This window comes from Lepidochelys kempii, chromosome 16, assembly GCF_965140265.1.
Source record: "Lepidochelys kempii isolate rLepKem1 chromosome 16, rLepKem1.hap2, whole genome shotgun sequence".
NCBI lineage: Eukaryota > Metazoa > Chordata > Testudines > Cheloniidae > Lepidochelys > Lepidochelys kempii.
This window is the reverse complement of record NC_133271.1, coordinates 21,452,274-21,467,764: the sequence shown is the minus strand read 5'-3', so window position 1 is coordinate 21,467,764 and position 15,491 is coordinate 21,452,274. Positions and strand designations below refer to the sequence as shown.

At 49.5% G+C, this 15,491-nt stretch overlaps 1 protein-coding gene across 3 annotated transcripts in view; it reads right to left on the bottom strand.

The window, feature by feature from the left end:
• RXRA (retinoid X receptor alpha) overlaps positions 1–15,491 on the bottom strand; it is a 224,501-nt gene that overhangs the window by 76,390 nt on the left and 132,620 nt on the right. For all 3 annotated transcript variants that reach the window (XM_073314208.1, XM_073314209.1, XM_073314210.1), the window contains exon 2: positions 1,402–1,667. In XM_073314208.1, the coding sequence (XP_073170309.1) occupies positions 1,402–1,667 (266 nt within the window). The remainder of the gene's footprint in view (positions 1–1,401; positions 1,668–15,491) is intronic.

The following is a 15,491-nucleotide window of genomic DNA, read 5'->3' as shown; positions in this document are numbered from 1 at the left end:
CAAAGGTGGAATCCTGAGGGTGATGAATGGGCTGGGGGACAGAGGAGCCCAGACTTTATAGCTCCATCTCAGGCGTGCACAAAATGCCACTCCCCCCCATCCCCAGCCAAGAAAGTGGTTATCCCTCGAAAATAAATCAGGCCGATATAAAAATAAACGTGCTGGCAGGTGTTTGACTCCCGGAGAGGCTGTGAAATAAATAAACCAACAGCAAGCGGCAGGTGGTAGCCAACCCCTTAATCTGCCCTTTTGCTCAACGTAATACGCAGTCAGTCAGCAACAGGTGGCAGGGCCGGGGCGGCTCTCCCAGCTCTGGCTATTTTTAAAAGGCGCTTATTTCTTTATAGCGGGAGATTTTTACATAATCTTCAGTCAGCAAACCCCAGCGCTTCCCTCCGCCAGTGAAGAGAAGGGGAACACATTCGGCCTGGGAAACAAGAGGGAGCAGTATATAGGGGCGATACAGAAAAGGGGGGCCCCAGAATGGTGCTATACCCAGCACGGGGGCATATGATAGTTCTGGCTCTTCTCAGCTACAGGTCGGGACTGCCCCAGCATGAGCACAGGTGTTAAAACAGCCTCCAGTTTATGCCAGGAGCAGGGCAGGTCTCCAGCCGGCCCTGACAGCTATTTTTGCCCTGTCTCCCATTTTGTTCCTGGCTCATCCCAGGATGGAAGCCCTTGAATCCAGTTGTTTCTGCTCTCAGTGGCACCCGTGTCGGCTCTGCTGACATCGATCAACCAGCTTTGCAAAGGATCCCAAACGTGCTTGCACCACCTCCGCTCGTAGAAGAGACACCGGGTGTACTCGTCAGTCGGCTTTTCAGCTGGATTTTTGCTGTTGACCAGGACTGTTCTTTAAATGGCCGAGTGACTCTGTCCCCATTGCAGCCCAATAACACGAAGCCCAGGCAAACAGCCTGACAATGTCCCTGTCGGGTGACATCTTTCACTAATGACGGAGGCTGACTCTCTTCTCACATACACTGGTGCAGCTCGGGAGTATATGCCCCTGGGATCCACAATGGTACACTAGGCTGAGGCTAGCGTAAGCCAGAGGAGAATCAGGCACATGGCTTGTAAAGCCAAGCTCCCACCCCTGATCGTACTGAGCCACCGCCCCACAAAATTCCATGAGTCCAGGTGCACCACACAGGGAACCTTGCTCATGTTTGGAGGTGTCCGGATCTGGAGGGATCCCATCTGTGTAGTTCAGAACTGGATCTGGAATCAGAATGCCTCACCGGCTGTTCCGGTCTGGGGCCTTGGTTTGAGCTCATTGCTACTTTTTTTTTTTTTTTTTTAATAATCCATGTGGATAAGATACTTTTCGTTTCCCACTGTTTGTAAATAAAACCCTTCTCCTCCCCCACAGCCCCCAGCTCTCTCCTCCCCGCTCACCTGTGGGCTGCCAGTTCCGAATCCAAGGCTGGGAGTCGAAGGGACAGACATTGAGTGAGGCCCCATGGGGGAGCTGATGACAGAGAAAGGAGGGCCCATGCCATTGATGGGGGAGCTCAGAGTGCTGATGGGCGAATGGAGCTGACCCGGAGAGCCCAGCGAGGAGCCAATGCCTGGCCCGATGGATGGATGGAGGGAAGGTGCGGCCATAGGCCCCCGGCCAGTTGGAGAGTTCAGGGACGTGGAATTGACTTGAGTAGAAAAATCTGTAAAACAGAAAGGAAAGGTTGTGGTTTAAAACCCCGTCTGTGGCATTCTGAGGGGATCTCTCCTGAGCAATCATGTTGCATGCTTAACGAGCCGGCCCCCACCTGTGTTCTGCTGATCATGCCCATCCTCCAGCTTTCCCTCAAACACCTTTGTGCTATCTTCCAGGCCATCCCTGTGAAAATCTGACCAGGGATGCCCTTAAACCTGTCCTTAGAGCTCCTCTCCCGCCGGGGACAGGCTCAAAACCTTTGACAACGGCGAGGTAGCTGGTGTGTGGAGGACACTGCTTATAACACCCATTCCGGTTGCCTCACTGTTACCTTGTGCTGCCCTTGGCTGTTTGTTGTAACCACCTGATGTTTCCTAATTGCAAATGTAACCCACTCACTTCCTGGGTGTGGTATTCTGTCCCCGCTAGCCACACGGAGACCACTTAGAGATTAATGAGTCTCCCACAGCCTTTGCTAAGAGCCATGCAGTAGAGACTCATGCATTTAGCTCCAGAGATCCCAGGTTCGATCCCGCCTGCCGACGACCCAGGTCTGTCGGGGTTACACAAGCTCTTTGGGGCTGAGATCAACTTTCCATTGTGTGTGGGCAATAGCTCAATGGGGCCTCTAGGAACCACCCCAATAACGACACTATTAATCAAGGCTGGTTGTGTGTCCGTGAATGAGGGATGTACTTTGGTGTCACTCTATATGTAGGCTATTTGTGTGTCTCGGTATCTGTGTGTGAGATGGAAGTGTGTGGTGTCTGAGAGGGGGAGATGTGTGTTTATATATCCGTGTGTGTGGGTTGTGTTTGTGTCCATATGGGCGGGTGGTATGGTTTGTGTTCATAAGGGGGAAAGTGTGTGGCACAAGTGTATGCAGAGGAGGGGTGTGTGTGTGTGTGTGTGAGATAGGGAGCAGTGTGTTTGCATGGTATGTTTGTGGGGCAGAAGTGTGTGTGGGGGGATAGGGGTGTGGTACGTGTTCGTGGGTTGAATGTGTGTGTGATAGGGGAGCTGTGTGTTTGCATGGTACGTGTTTGTGGGGTGGAGCATTTGTTTGCTCACAGACCCCAGTGAGCACAAGATGTCCAGGTTCCTATACATGGCTTGCATTTCCCTGGGTCGCTCCATGCCCTTTCGGGACTTTGAACTGGAATTCAGCTTGGCTTGGGAGTTTTTTGTGAGCAGCATCCCCACACCTCCAACTGCTTTGCAGTCCCAGGGGAGTCGGGGGATGTTTAAAAATAGACTCCAACTCTATGGAGAGTAGAGGGAGCCATTCCTGGCACATTTCCTCCTCATCCTGTCACGCTGCCTGAGAAACAAGCTCAACCAAGGCAGAGAAGGGCTCTTAATAGTGCTTTCCAAAGGCTGTGGTGAGAAATCGCATGACAGGGCATTTGGCTGCCAGGGAAGCAGCTCAAACGGTCCCCATTTAGAACGGCTTGAGGGTGAGGGAAGAGAGTTAAGAAGAAACCCCAAGGCCGAGTCCATGTGATTGCAGATGCAATCATACATGTCTAGGCCAGAGACAGCAATCGTCTCCCGGTGCTGGATTAAAGAATTTTGGGGCCCTCTGCACTATTGAAATTGGGGGGCCCCCACTTTCACTCAAATTTGCCCTCCCTCTCCTCTCATCTGCCCCCGGTTATATGACCCAAGCCAAACCTGGAATGGTGCTGTGACCATATGTGCCAGGCCGCACGGTCACCCCCAGCCAGTGGTCAGGGCCCCCCGTGAGATGGGGGCCCTGTCCAAGTGCACTGAGTGCACATTGGTTAATCCAGGCCTGGCCCCACCTTTGTTGTCCCAGATTTATCGCTGCGGAATCTGAGCCCCAGAGACAGGAAGGCTCAAATTTTCAAAAGCGGCCACTGATTTGGGGTGCCTCCATTTTTCGGAGTCCCCAGATTAGTGGAAACGCTGTCTTTTGTGATTTGCCTGAGAGCTGCGCAGCTGGGCTGGAGGAGAACCCAGCAGCTGAGTCCCCGGGCCTGGATCTTCTCTTCCATCCATGTCACAGCACTGTCACTCCACTGGCTTTGGCGGTGCTGCTGATTTACACCCTTCTAAAAGAAGAGGCAGGCCCCCTCTCAGACCACTAGACCACTGAGCCTGAATGTGATCTCAATAACACCAGTGAGCAGAGATCAAGCCCTCTGACCCTTAATAAACAGAATGCCATGTCAATATAGTGCCGGGGGATTTCTGAGTAACAGAATACAAGTTTTTGCAGACACAAAGAAATATACTGCATGGTTCTACGGCAACTCTCACCCGAAAATGTTTCACTATTGTCCATTCAGCCTTATGATATTCACTGCAGGCAGGGAAATAGTATCTCTGTTTTCAGTGGGGGAAACAGAGCTAGAGAAGTGACGTTTTCCCCCCAAAGTTCGCCTGTCAAGTCAGCTGCAACCCTAGAATCCTGTGTCCCAAGCCTGTGCGCTAACCACTAGTAAAACTGTCCCCTGTAGGCCTGTTTGGGCAACCTTATAAATTCAGATGCTGACACTGCCGCAAGATGTCTCACTGGCTGCCTGGCTGACCAGTTACCAGGACCTGTTTGTAAGCCGGCTCTATAAAGGGTAGGACAGGGAAGCTTGCTTCAGGAATCTCTCTCTGTGTGAAGAGGCATCACAATGGGGCGTCGTGCAGCAAGGCCCTCTCAAGCCAAGCAGCAAGCCAGACAAAGGGCTGCTGTGTCCTCTCGGCGCTGAGCGCTCCAATCCCATCTTGTAATCCCTTGTAGGCTGGTTCTCATTGTGTCTGGCAGGCAGCGAAGTTGTAGACATAACAGGATTACAAGTGTGAAGAAAGAGACTTCCTCCCTGAATAGATCATTCTTAAACCTCCCAGACAAGGGCAGAAACTGGCTCCAAGGGCGCTTGAACACAAAAGCGGGAAGGGATTAGGCTCCGAAACCCTGCACTGCAGCTGAAGTTTCAACATCTTCCATGGAGGTTTCTTTTCCTGCTGGTTGCTGTGACATCGTGGGACAGGTGGCTGTAGAAAGTCCAGCCCGGACTCCTGGCAACTGGGAGAAGGTGTGCAGCGTGTGGCACAGGTGATCTGACCCCGCACACCTTGGCTTGGCCTACAGTGGCATGGGCCCCAGATGCACACTAATGCTAGATTCCTGAATGCCCTGGGCTAGTGGAGAAAACAAGGCCACCCCGAGTGTCTGAGGCAAGTAAATTCCTGGCATAAAATCCACTCCTTGTCATCACCCACACTCCACCATTCGAACTTGGGATGAACTGGGTGAGTGTCAGGGTTTCGGTCCCTGTGAACTTTTCATTTGGATGCAGCCCATGGAGGGCCTTATGCCCCTCCACCCCACCTCCAAATCCAGGTTTGCATTTGACACTGTGGGTTTTACAGGGGTTTGGTTCAAAATCACCAACTGGCCCCAAGACTGGGAACCTTGGCAACCCCTCTGTGGAATCTGGGCGGAGTGACATGTTTGCAACAAAGCATGAACCCAGGCAAGTTTCTTACGCTTTCAGAATGTGTAACAGGCATTTAACATGGATCAAGGGCTGGCTCTCTTGCTCTGCCACTTGGTTTAGAAACAGCTCAGAGGAAAGATGGTCTCCTAACTCTGCCATTATATCATGCTCTCCACACAGGGGATAGAGATCTTAAGCAAATCATTTTAACTTCTCTGAACCCCAGGCCACGTCTACACTACAAGGGCACAGTTACGGACCTGGAGCTGTGTTGCTGTAGTGCCGTAGTGTAGATGCTCCCAATAGCGACAGATGGTTTTTTTCATTGCGGTAGGAACTCCACGTCCTCGAGCGATGGTAGCTAGCTTGACAGAAGCATTCTTCCATCAGCCTAGCTGTGTCTATACCTGGGACTAGGTCGGCACAGCTATGGACTTCGGTGTGTGAATTTTTTTTCACAACCGCTGAGCGCTGTCAATGTGCAGACCGGGCCTCAGTTTCCCCATCTGTATAGCAGGGATAACAATACAAAGCCACCCCGCCGGGGTTTGGCTAGATAGCGGCTCACACTTACTTAGCAATGGAAAAATACTACTCCTCTAGTCCGCTCTTCTAACTCATCCCCAGCACGCCCCGGGATAGAATGCAGGCTGCTCCATTTCCTCCTATGGGCGCCACCAGCTTGACTCCCAGAGGCACTGTTCCAGTAACGTATGCCTCCAGAGCATTGTTAAGGGCATAGCGGGAAATGAGCCAATAAACCAACCAGATGAGAGGCACAATGGCTCTCAACGGCTTGAAGGCAGAAGGGAGCAGGGGCAGAACAACAGAAGCCCTCAGCAGTGGAGCAGAGATGATTCCTGCCACAAGGTGCCCCTGTCCTCTGTTGTGTGGTGGGTACTCGAGATGAGTCTGATTGAGGTGTTCTTCCAGCCGGGAAGGCCCCCTATGAGCGTCCCATGGGTTTCCCCATTTCCAGTCCTATGAGCCACTCTGACATTACACTAAAGAGCAGGCCAGAGGATTCCAGTCAGGAAGAGGCCCATCTCCCCCACCCTCTACTTCCCCCTCCAGACCTGCTGCGAGCCCTGATGTGAAATGAGTTTGATGGACCTCAGCCCTGTTCCCCAGTGGATAAGTCTCTACGTGACCAAGAAACATGACCGCAGTGGCCCTGCTTATCACAGCCCAGGCTGGCTCTCTGTTTGTCGATCCAACTTGGCTGGACACCAATCCATCTGTCCATCAGTTGGGCTAACCTGTGGTGACTGGTGCTTTGGCAGAGGGTCAAGGATGCAATGGGACGGTGCAAACTGCGCCCCTCTCTCAGCCTTAGAGAGCACCCCCCTCCAGGGTTAGGCCTAAGGCACCTGGGTAGGCCAGCACATAAGAAGCTTACTCTGCCCTTGCCTGAGCTCTACCTGGATAAACAGAGGAGCATCATAGGCAGGATGGCAAGCAATTGCGACCAAGCAGCTTGAGTATCCCCGGGCAGGCCGCAAAGGAGCCAGGAAGGGACAAGTCCCGCTTTGGATTGGTACCACCCAGAATGCTATGTTGGAGGGATGGCGCTGAGGATCCAGGCTGAACCAGCTCCTAAGAGGTGCACAGCAGAAAAGAAAAGGCCCATGAACTGAAAGGAGAGCGAAGGAAAGGAAGCCGGGTGAGGGGCAGGGAGGGTCTTTCCTTTTAAAACAAGGCCCTGAATATTTAAGGCAAATGCACAAAGTGGGGAAGGTCATGGGCAGGTTACTGGAGATCAGCCCACATCCAGCAAACTCTAACAGCAGAAAACAAAGAGCTTGATGGCCCCAGCCTGCTGTCCAAGCGCCTTTCCCAAAACACACAGCCACCTTTCAGTAAAATTAGAACCAAAAGCAAAACATCCCCCCTCCCCGGCCGCCACACACCCTCACTCTCCTGAACCGGCTTCTATTACTCATCCTGTTTACACATTGCTTTCCAAGCAGACACATTCCCAGGCACCCAGTGAGGAACTGGGCGTGTTTTCTGGGGCAGGTCTGGAGAAAATCATCTAGGCACAAAGAAAATGGAGACAAATCTTTTGTGTGGACGAGACACGTAAGTGTGAGTGCATGAATGTGTGGGTCTGTGTACGGTGCATGCCTGTGCATTGTTCGGGTATGTTCCTGCATGTTTGTGTGCAAGTGTATTGTGTAAGTGTACACACATGGCCGTTGTTTGCATACGCGTGGATATATTTGGTTCTTGTGTGCACGTGCTGTGGGTTTGTGTACTTTTGGGGACATGTGCACAAGTGTGTTTTGTGCCTTGGTGCGCACGTTTGCCCGTGCGTGTTTAGCAGAGAAAACCACGCTCCCTCAAATCTGAACCACAGCTGAATTTTTCAGATGGCCTCTCTATTCATAACAAGAAAGACCCAAGCCCTGGACCCAAACAGCCCTGGAACTTTGGGTGCTTAATATCCCAAGCCAAATATTGCTATCTTGCGAAGTACTGTCTCACAGCAAGTCTTAAGGAGGTGTTTAAATAGGGGATGATCAGTAAAATTTCACCGCGAATAGAATTTTAATTAAAACAATAAAAAAGGGAAAGAAAACTTTCAATGAATTTCCCTTCCCATTTTGCAGCCAGCTCTCGTGTACACGCTTTTGTGTATGTGGCTGGATGCAGATGTCAGATGTATTTTTCACAGTGGTTTATTAACGCCACCCAATCACCACTCCCTTGAAAGGATCAATAAACCTCTGATCTCACAGGAGACTGTGGGATCTTGATTCTTATGGGTGCAATAAGAGCTGAGCAGCTAAAGGGTTCGCTAACAAGCCTTATGCCCCTAAGTCACCAGTTAGGAACCCAGTCTAGGTCGGTAGAGACTAACCTCTGCTCATTGACCCGTGTGAAATGGATTTGGGGGGTCTTAGTCCAGCCCCAACAGAGGAGTGCCCATGTCATACAAAAACCACTGACACTAATTGCCCCCTTTGTTTGCTCTCTCAGCCAAAAGACTAAGGACTGAAGACAGCATTGAGACTGAACTTACTCAACCCTGCAAGGGCTCTCTCCACGCTTGGGTTAAGGCACATTGACAGGGAGGTTAGATTGTCATTGCCTTTCACTGTACATGCTCTATGCAAAAACACAAAGTCTGGCTGGTGAATCTTGCCCACATGCTCAGGGCCTAATTGATCACCATATTTGAGGGCAGGAAGGAATTTTTCCATGGGTCAGATTGGCAGAGACCTTGGGGGGGGTTTCGCCTTCCTCTGCAGGACGGGGCACAGGTCACTTGCAAGTTTATAGGTCTATTACAGGAGTGGGTGGGTGAGGTTCTGTGCCCTGCAATGTGCAGGAGGTCAAACTAGATGATCATGACAGTCCCTTCTAACCTTAAGTCTATGAAATGGCGATCTCCAAGAATGTCAGTCTTGTTTCACCAGCACTGAATTCACATTTGCTTTTGCTTTTTTTTTTTTTTTTTTTTTAAAAAGGGCAAAAAACCCAACAAGAGTCCACTGTAGACTAACACAGATGCTACCAAGCCCTTGGCTCTAGCATAACCATTTCCAGCAGCAAAGTTCTGTCCTGGGAAAATCATGACTCAGGGCATCAAGGAAGCTGAAGTAGCGAGCTCTGTGCATGTGTAACACCTTTCATCCACAGCCGACCTGACAAAACCCTTATGCAGCTTTCGAAATGCAGTTCTCACCCAAAGAAACCCTTTTCTTATCTCAGTGAGGAGGCTGCAGCCGCAACCTCACAAGGACAATAGTCTCAGCAGTGAAGGTGAGTCTCTGTACCCCAGACAGTCATGAAGGAACCTGGGGCCTTGCACTGGGGATGGGTGTTAGCACCAGAGGAAGATATTTCCCTGCTTTTCCCTGGCCCCCTCCTTTATCAACACCTGTTGCTAGAAACCATAGGCTCAAAGAGGGATTTGATACATGTTCTGCAGGACTTAAAGCTGTATCCAAGTAGGGGGAAAGGAAAAAGCAACACCAAGATCCATTCACTCCTTCTGCAAACAACAGCCTCTATGAAAAGTCAAGGAGAGGATGGCAAATTCCACAGGAAATTCACCCTGTCTGGACTATACCTTTGAATGTCAGGGCCATCCTTTATCGAGCCCGCTACCAGCACAGCAACGGTCATGCAATTACAAAGCAGAAGCCTCTCTCTTTTGTGGGTGGGTTTGTAATTATTAGTGACCCGTGCAATTAAAATACATGGAGGTCCTGACCTAATGACAAAGAACGTCTGGGTGCTCCTGGGTGGGACGGGTTCCTGCATCTGTCTCTCTTCTCTCGCCTTTCTTTGTCATCCACCTCTTCTTTCTCTCTCCCTTTTGCTGGGTCAGCACCATCCACGGAGGATGCTCAGTTAAAATGCAGCAGAGAGCCTCACGCACAGAGCAACTAGCAGGAGGAAACTCACTAGTCCCTTGTGAGGACACTCACTAGTCACTGAAGCTGGCTGTGGGCTTGACCCTTACACCAAATGTGGCTGCAGGTTCAGGCATTTCTTATCCTCTAGCCTTCTGGTGCTAGGGGGCATCCTAGCAGGAGGAGGATTAGCTACCAGGAAGCATAGCACTAGGCCAACAAGTCATGCCAGACCCAACACAAGGGCATGTGGTACTTTGATGAATGTGTCTCCCTTTGAATGCGATTGTTTCTCATCTTCCCTCTTGCTGACTGATCTTCACCCTGGAGAGCGGCTATTTTTCCTTTCTCTTACTCTCTTTGCCTCTCTCACTTGGTTTCTCTCCACACGGTGCCTTGACAATGTAAATAAACACTCTGTGTGGTAAGTATTCCTTTAAAAAAGAAACCAACTGCTGTACGTACAGAGAAGACACGAATCTTTCTTAAAACAAATAGCTCCACTGAGGGATCATTGTACAGCAACATTTTAAAACAGCCATCTCGTCCCGCAGACAGGGCAGTGTTATGCCCCAATCCCAGACCCATCCTGTTTGGTTTCAGGGTATATTTTGTGGGGAGGTTAATGACCAAGGTTTTGTTTCCACGTCTTAGTACACCCATGTGCCAGACTGTAGGCTGTGCCTGGCTGCTTTAACATGGCAGATGTATGAATACACCACTTGGAAGTGCTAAGGAAGGATGGCCCAATGGTTAGGGTGTTGACTTGGCAGACCTAGGCTATTGCTACACTAGAGATCTTACAGCAGCACTCTCTAGTGTAGCTGCTCTAAGCCAATGGGAAAAAGCTCTCCCATCAGCTTAATTATTCCAGTCCCTGCACATGGCAGCAGCAAAGTCAGCGTACGTTATGTCACTCCAGGGGGGCTAATTCACACCCCTGAGTGACATAACTTATGTCGACTTAAGTTGTGTGTGTACATAGCCCTAGTTCATTTCCCTGCTCAGCTACAGACGTGGGCAAATCATGTGGTCTCTCTGTGCCTCAGTTGCATGTCTGTAAAATGGGGACATAGTATTTCCCACCTCACAGGGGGGTTGTGCAGTGCTCAGATACTGAGGTGTTGAAGGCCATATTCATGTGCAAAGTTAGATAGCTAGAAAAAAACATTCTAAAAATTCACAATTTTGGATTTTTTTTTAAAAAAAAACCTGTCAGAAAAGAAGTAAACTCAAAAGTGATGGGTGTTAGTTGTACTGCGGCTAAAAGAGAGTCGGGGGGGGGAGCATTTTCCAAGCACATTTTAAGTTAAATAAGGGAATTATTTATTCGCCTGGTATGCACTATTCATTTTTCTTGTGCAGTTCTGTCATTTGGAAATGGTTTTGTATGACTAGTTTGAGACCAAAATAAACTGTGTGTTATGTGTGCCTGTTTCTAAATCAAAGAAATACATTATCAAGGCACTTTCCCCTCTTGCTCCCTATCCTAAAATTGCAGCGCTCTCTCTCTCTCTCTCTCTCTCTGCTTTCCTTTTCTAAGCACGGATGAGCTTTATATATTCACAAGGCTCCCCACGATACTTAGAAATCAGAGTTGGGTCTCTTAGGCAGCTAAATGAGTTGCAATGAAATTCTATTTTTTTTCTCTTTTTTTTAAACTAATCATGAAGCCATAAGCCACAAAGTCTGGACTGGACTTTTCCTAAAGCTCAAGGATGTTTAGACCCAGGAGGTTTGGTTTGACCTATTGTAGAGATAAGAGACCTGACTCTTTCGATCTTGGGTACTCATATAGGCTCCTATTACTTTAATAACTTAAACGCCTCACAGCCTTTACTGTATTTCTCCTCAAAACACCCCTGGGAGGCACAGCAGGGCTGGACTATTATCCCCATGGAACAGATGAGGCACTGAGAGGCTAACAGACTTTCCCAAGGTCACACAAGAACTCAGCGGCAGACCTGCTATCCAAGACTTGGCTTAGCGTCTGGCCACTGGGCCATCTTTCCCCTAACCTTCCCTATTGCCTTGCTCATTATGTCCTCGTTCGAGCCAACTGAAATTATTTAAATTTTGAACATGTTCAGTGGAAAAAGGGGACATGATTTTTGCACAGATTTACACTAAGTATTTTCCAAGTTTCAGCCAGCTCTAATGGTCATTCACACCAGTGCAATACCACTATTCAGAGTCACCAGCCGTGATGCAGCAGGGAGTGGGGAGTATGGACCTGGGAATGTTGCAGGGGTCGGGAGTTTTACTGGGACTGTCTGCATTGGGGATGGGAAATTCTCCTTGAGGGAAGATACCTGAGCATGTAACATGAGAGCCCAGGAGGGGGGTTGGGGCCAGGTGACACCTTCTGCCCAGGAAACTGGACAAAGGCTGGAGGAGGAACCAGGGGGAGGTGGGGTGAGACGGCTGGAGGGGGTTTGAGTTTGGAGCTGGCTGACAACTCGGAGGAAGCCCCAGGGCTGGGGTCTAAGCTCCCTGACCCCCAGAAGGTCTTGACTGAGGGGTCCTGGGTGTACCTACAAGCTCTGTTTGGGACTGTGTTCCTGTCATCCAATAAACCTTCCGTTTTACTGGCTGGCTGAGAGTCACGGTGAATCGCAGGAAGGGGAGGTGTAGGGCCCTGACTCCTCCACATTCCATGACACCAGCGTTTTACACCCATTTGCACAGGTTACTAGAGTCTTGCTGTAAAGTCACAGCCCGATCCAAATTCCACCAAATGTTGGGGTGTGTTCGGCTTTGCAGGGGTGGAGGCTGGTTTAGGTCTCCTTGAGTTTGCTGCTGTTTTGGAGTTACACACACTGAAAGCCTCTGAACAAAACTGGTCTCTAGAGGTCATTTTGGCATGTGGTGCACTGGACGGGTTTCTTTTTTTGCTGTGTGTTCCCTTCATTGGGTGTCTCTGGACTGGGTTCCCTTATTAACCCTGAGGCTGGGTCTACACTGAAAACTTTTGCCGGTAGCAAAACATCAGTTAGGAGGGTGATTTTGTTATAACATTTCGATACCAGCAAAAGCCCTAGTATGGACACAGTTATTCCAGCATAAAGATGCTTTTGCCCAGCTAGCTTATTTCGCTCACTGAACTGGTATGAGCTATACCAGCAAAAGCATTCTTTTGCCAGTATAAGTAGGGTGACCAGATGTCCTGATTTTAACGGGACAGTCCCAATTTTGGGGGCTTTTTTTTATATAGGCACCTATTACTCCCCATTCCCGTCCCGATTTTTAACACTTGCTATCTGGTCACCCTAAGTATAAGCTGCATCTATGCTAGCATGGTTTGTCAGTCTAGCCACACTGGCAAATCTTTTCTAGTGTAGACCTGGCCTTGATCAGATACTTTCATCAGAAGCTGCATGGCGTAGCAGTTTGATGCGACACAGAGAGGATGTAAAAAATCAAGTCACAACAGATTCTTCTGTCTAGGCTTCCTGCAGCCAACGAAGGCTGCATTCACCAGGGCAAAACCAGAACTGTGTAGCAAAGAAACAACATCTGGGAAATCTGAAGGGCTGCCTGATGCTTCAGTTTTACAGCTCTCTGTGGTCTCAATGGGGAGGGAGTGCGTCAGGCTTTCTGTTCTAAGTCCCACACGCGGATTGCAGCTAACCCCGGGAATTCCAAACCCGGAAACGAACGCAGATTTGGCAGGCAGCCCACACCCCAGCTCTTCCTTTTTTTAATCTTTCTCAATCTCTCTTCCTCCAGTCAGAAAGCAGATGAATTCTGGGTATTAAACAGCAGGAAATTCTAAATGTGGGCTGCCACTCCCTTCCTTAATTCAACCCATTGCACATAACATCTCAGCATGTGGAGGCCAAATTTTCAAGGGCTGGGATTTTCCAAAAGGCTCAGACTCCTTTTCCCCCTCGGCCTGTGCTTCTCGTTGTGACCCATGGTGAGATTCGCCGAAGAGCTCAGCACCTATCATGCACCCAGTGGGTTGAACTTTTGAAAACCTGGTCACATATTTTAGGGCCTAAATGGGAGCACGGTGCCTTTGAAAATCTAGTACACAGCATATACGAAAGATCATTCATTTCCCCCAAATCCCTGAAACAACAACTACTGCCATATTCTAGCGTGCCTTTCAGCCAAAGAACCTAAAGTGGCTGACAAACTTTGCCAATGTACATTCAGGGATCACCAAAATGCAGCCATTTCTGGGGTGGACTGTGGCGGCTGCCTATTGTACACAGCAACACCACACAACAATATAGGAGAGAAAGCAGTGACAACTATTGTACTGAGTTGTGACACTGTAGGAAAAGTTCAACACACACAGAACAAACGCAACTGCCAGAACTGAAATTTGGCCAGAACATCAGAGCTGACCCTAGAATTCATGTGAAAATTGCCTCCAGGTATTTAATGACCACAAGGGGTCAGGACTTCACTTTCATGCTGGATGAGAGACAGGAGTGAGCTTATTTAGAGTCTTTTATTTATATACATTCTGGCCCACTGTCTTTAAGCAGAGCTGCTCCTGATTTACAGCAGCACAGCTAAGAACAGAATCAGTCCCACCGCCTCCAATCACTGTGGCTCACTGCAGATTTCCCCCCAAAGTTCGTCCCATCCAACAAGGAAAGGCGGAAGCAGCTTTCTCTACGGCAATAAGGTCACAGCCAATTTCCGTCAGCCTGTCGGAAAGCTCAGATCTCTACCCAAACCATGTGTGTGTTTGTGAGAGAGACAGCCAGACAAGGGCTAAGGATGATATGAAGAGGCAGCCTGGAGCAACGAAATGCTCTCTCTGTTTCTAAAGAAGTTCAGTTAAATACACTCAGACGTGTGGTGGGATGGGGAAAGGCCAAGATCTGACCCTCTGCTCTCCAGCTCATGGTTCCAAACATCAGCCTCACGGAAGAACTTCCAGGGGAGAAACTGCAGCTAGTCTCATGTGAGCTTGTGACTGGACATGATACGAGATATGAGCAAACCTGCCTGCCTGCCCCTTCGCGAGAGAGCCCTCCAGTGCGAGTTCCCTTATCCCAGTTTGGCTTCTTCCCCATAAGACCGGCCCGTCTTCTGTGATCAAGGAATCAGAGGGATCTTCTGGCCCACTACACTGCACTGCAGTATGATGGGATGACATTCGTATGGCTTTGTCCTGGAGATCCAAGACTGGAAAGTGCCCCCCACCCTCCCGCCGGAATCGACATGAGGTTCTGTCTCCGACTACCCACCAGCCATCCATGTGCTGGAAACAACTCAGGAGCTTGAGATCCACATTAAGCCAGGAAGCACTGAACAGCTTTGCTCCCAACCTGTCTTTGTCCCAGCATCGACATTTATGTTCAGTGGCCACTGAACAAAAACCGACAAAGTTCAGGGCTCCCTTGCAGGGCTGCCAACTCTTACAACATCCAATGGTTTTCTTACAGCTCCGGTGTGTGATTGCTAAGTAAGCATCGCCACTTCATTCCACAGGGGTTGTGAGACTCTTGATTGCCCCAGAGTTCTGATCCGGGTGGGCTCACACCCATCGAGTTTCACTTTGAACAAACTCAACCGCAAAACCAAACACTAATGAGGCCACAACATTTCTCACCCCACGCTCCTACACCTGGCCCTAGGCATGCCTGAAAGGCAGGCTATTCGGCACTCCGCCCTGGGCTCCGTGAAACGTGCGAGACACTGATGTGAATTTCAGAACTGGAGCAAAACATTTGGGTCTCACGATGAAAGTTTTTCCCAGCTTTAGGAAAATCAGCCTTGGCTTAGTCTGTGGACTCTAATCCTCCACATGCTATGACCTAAGGCCCTGCACCACACACACACAGAAGCTCTTTATAAATGTTAGATGTTGCCTCCTACCAGAGTTTCAGCTTACTGGGCTGACATTATATGGGATGTGGAATAAAATTACATCATTGATTAGGTGCTTTTCCACTGTAACACTGTTCACTAATCTCTCCCTCCTCCAGCCCCAATCCTATCAGCCATAATGGTTTGTATGAAACATCTGCTTTTCTCCTACAAGGA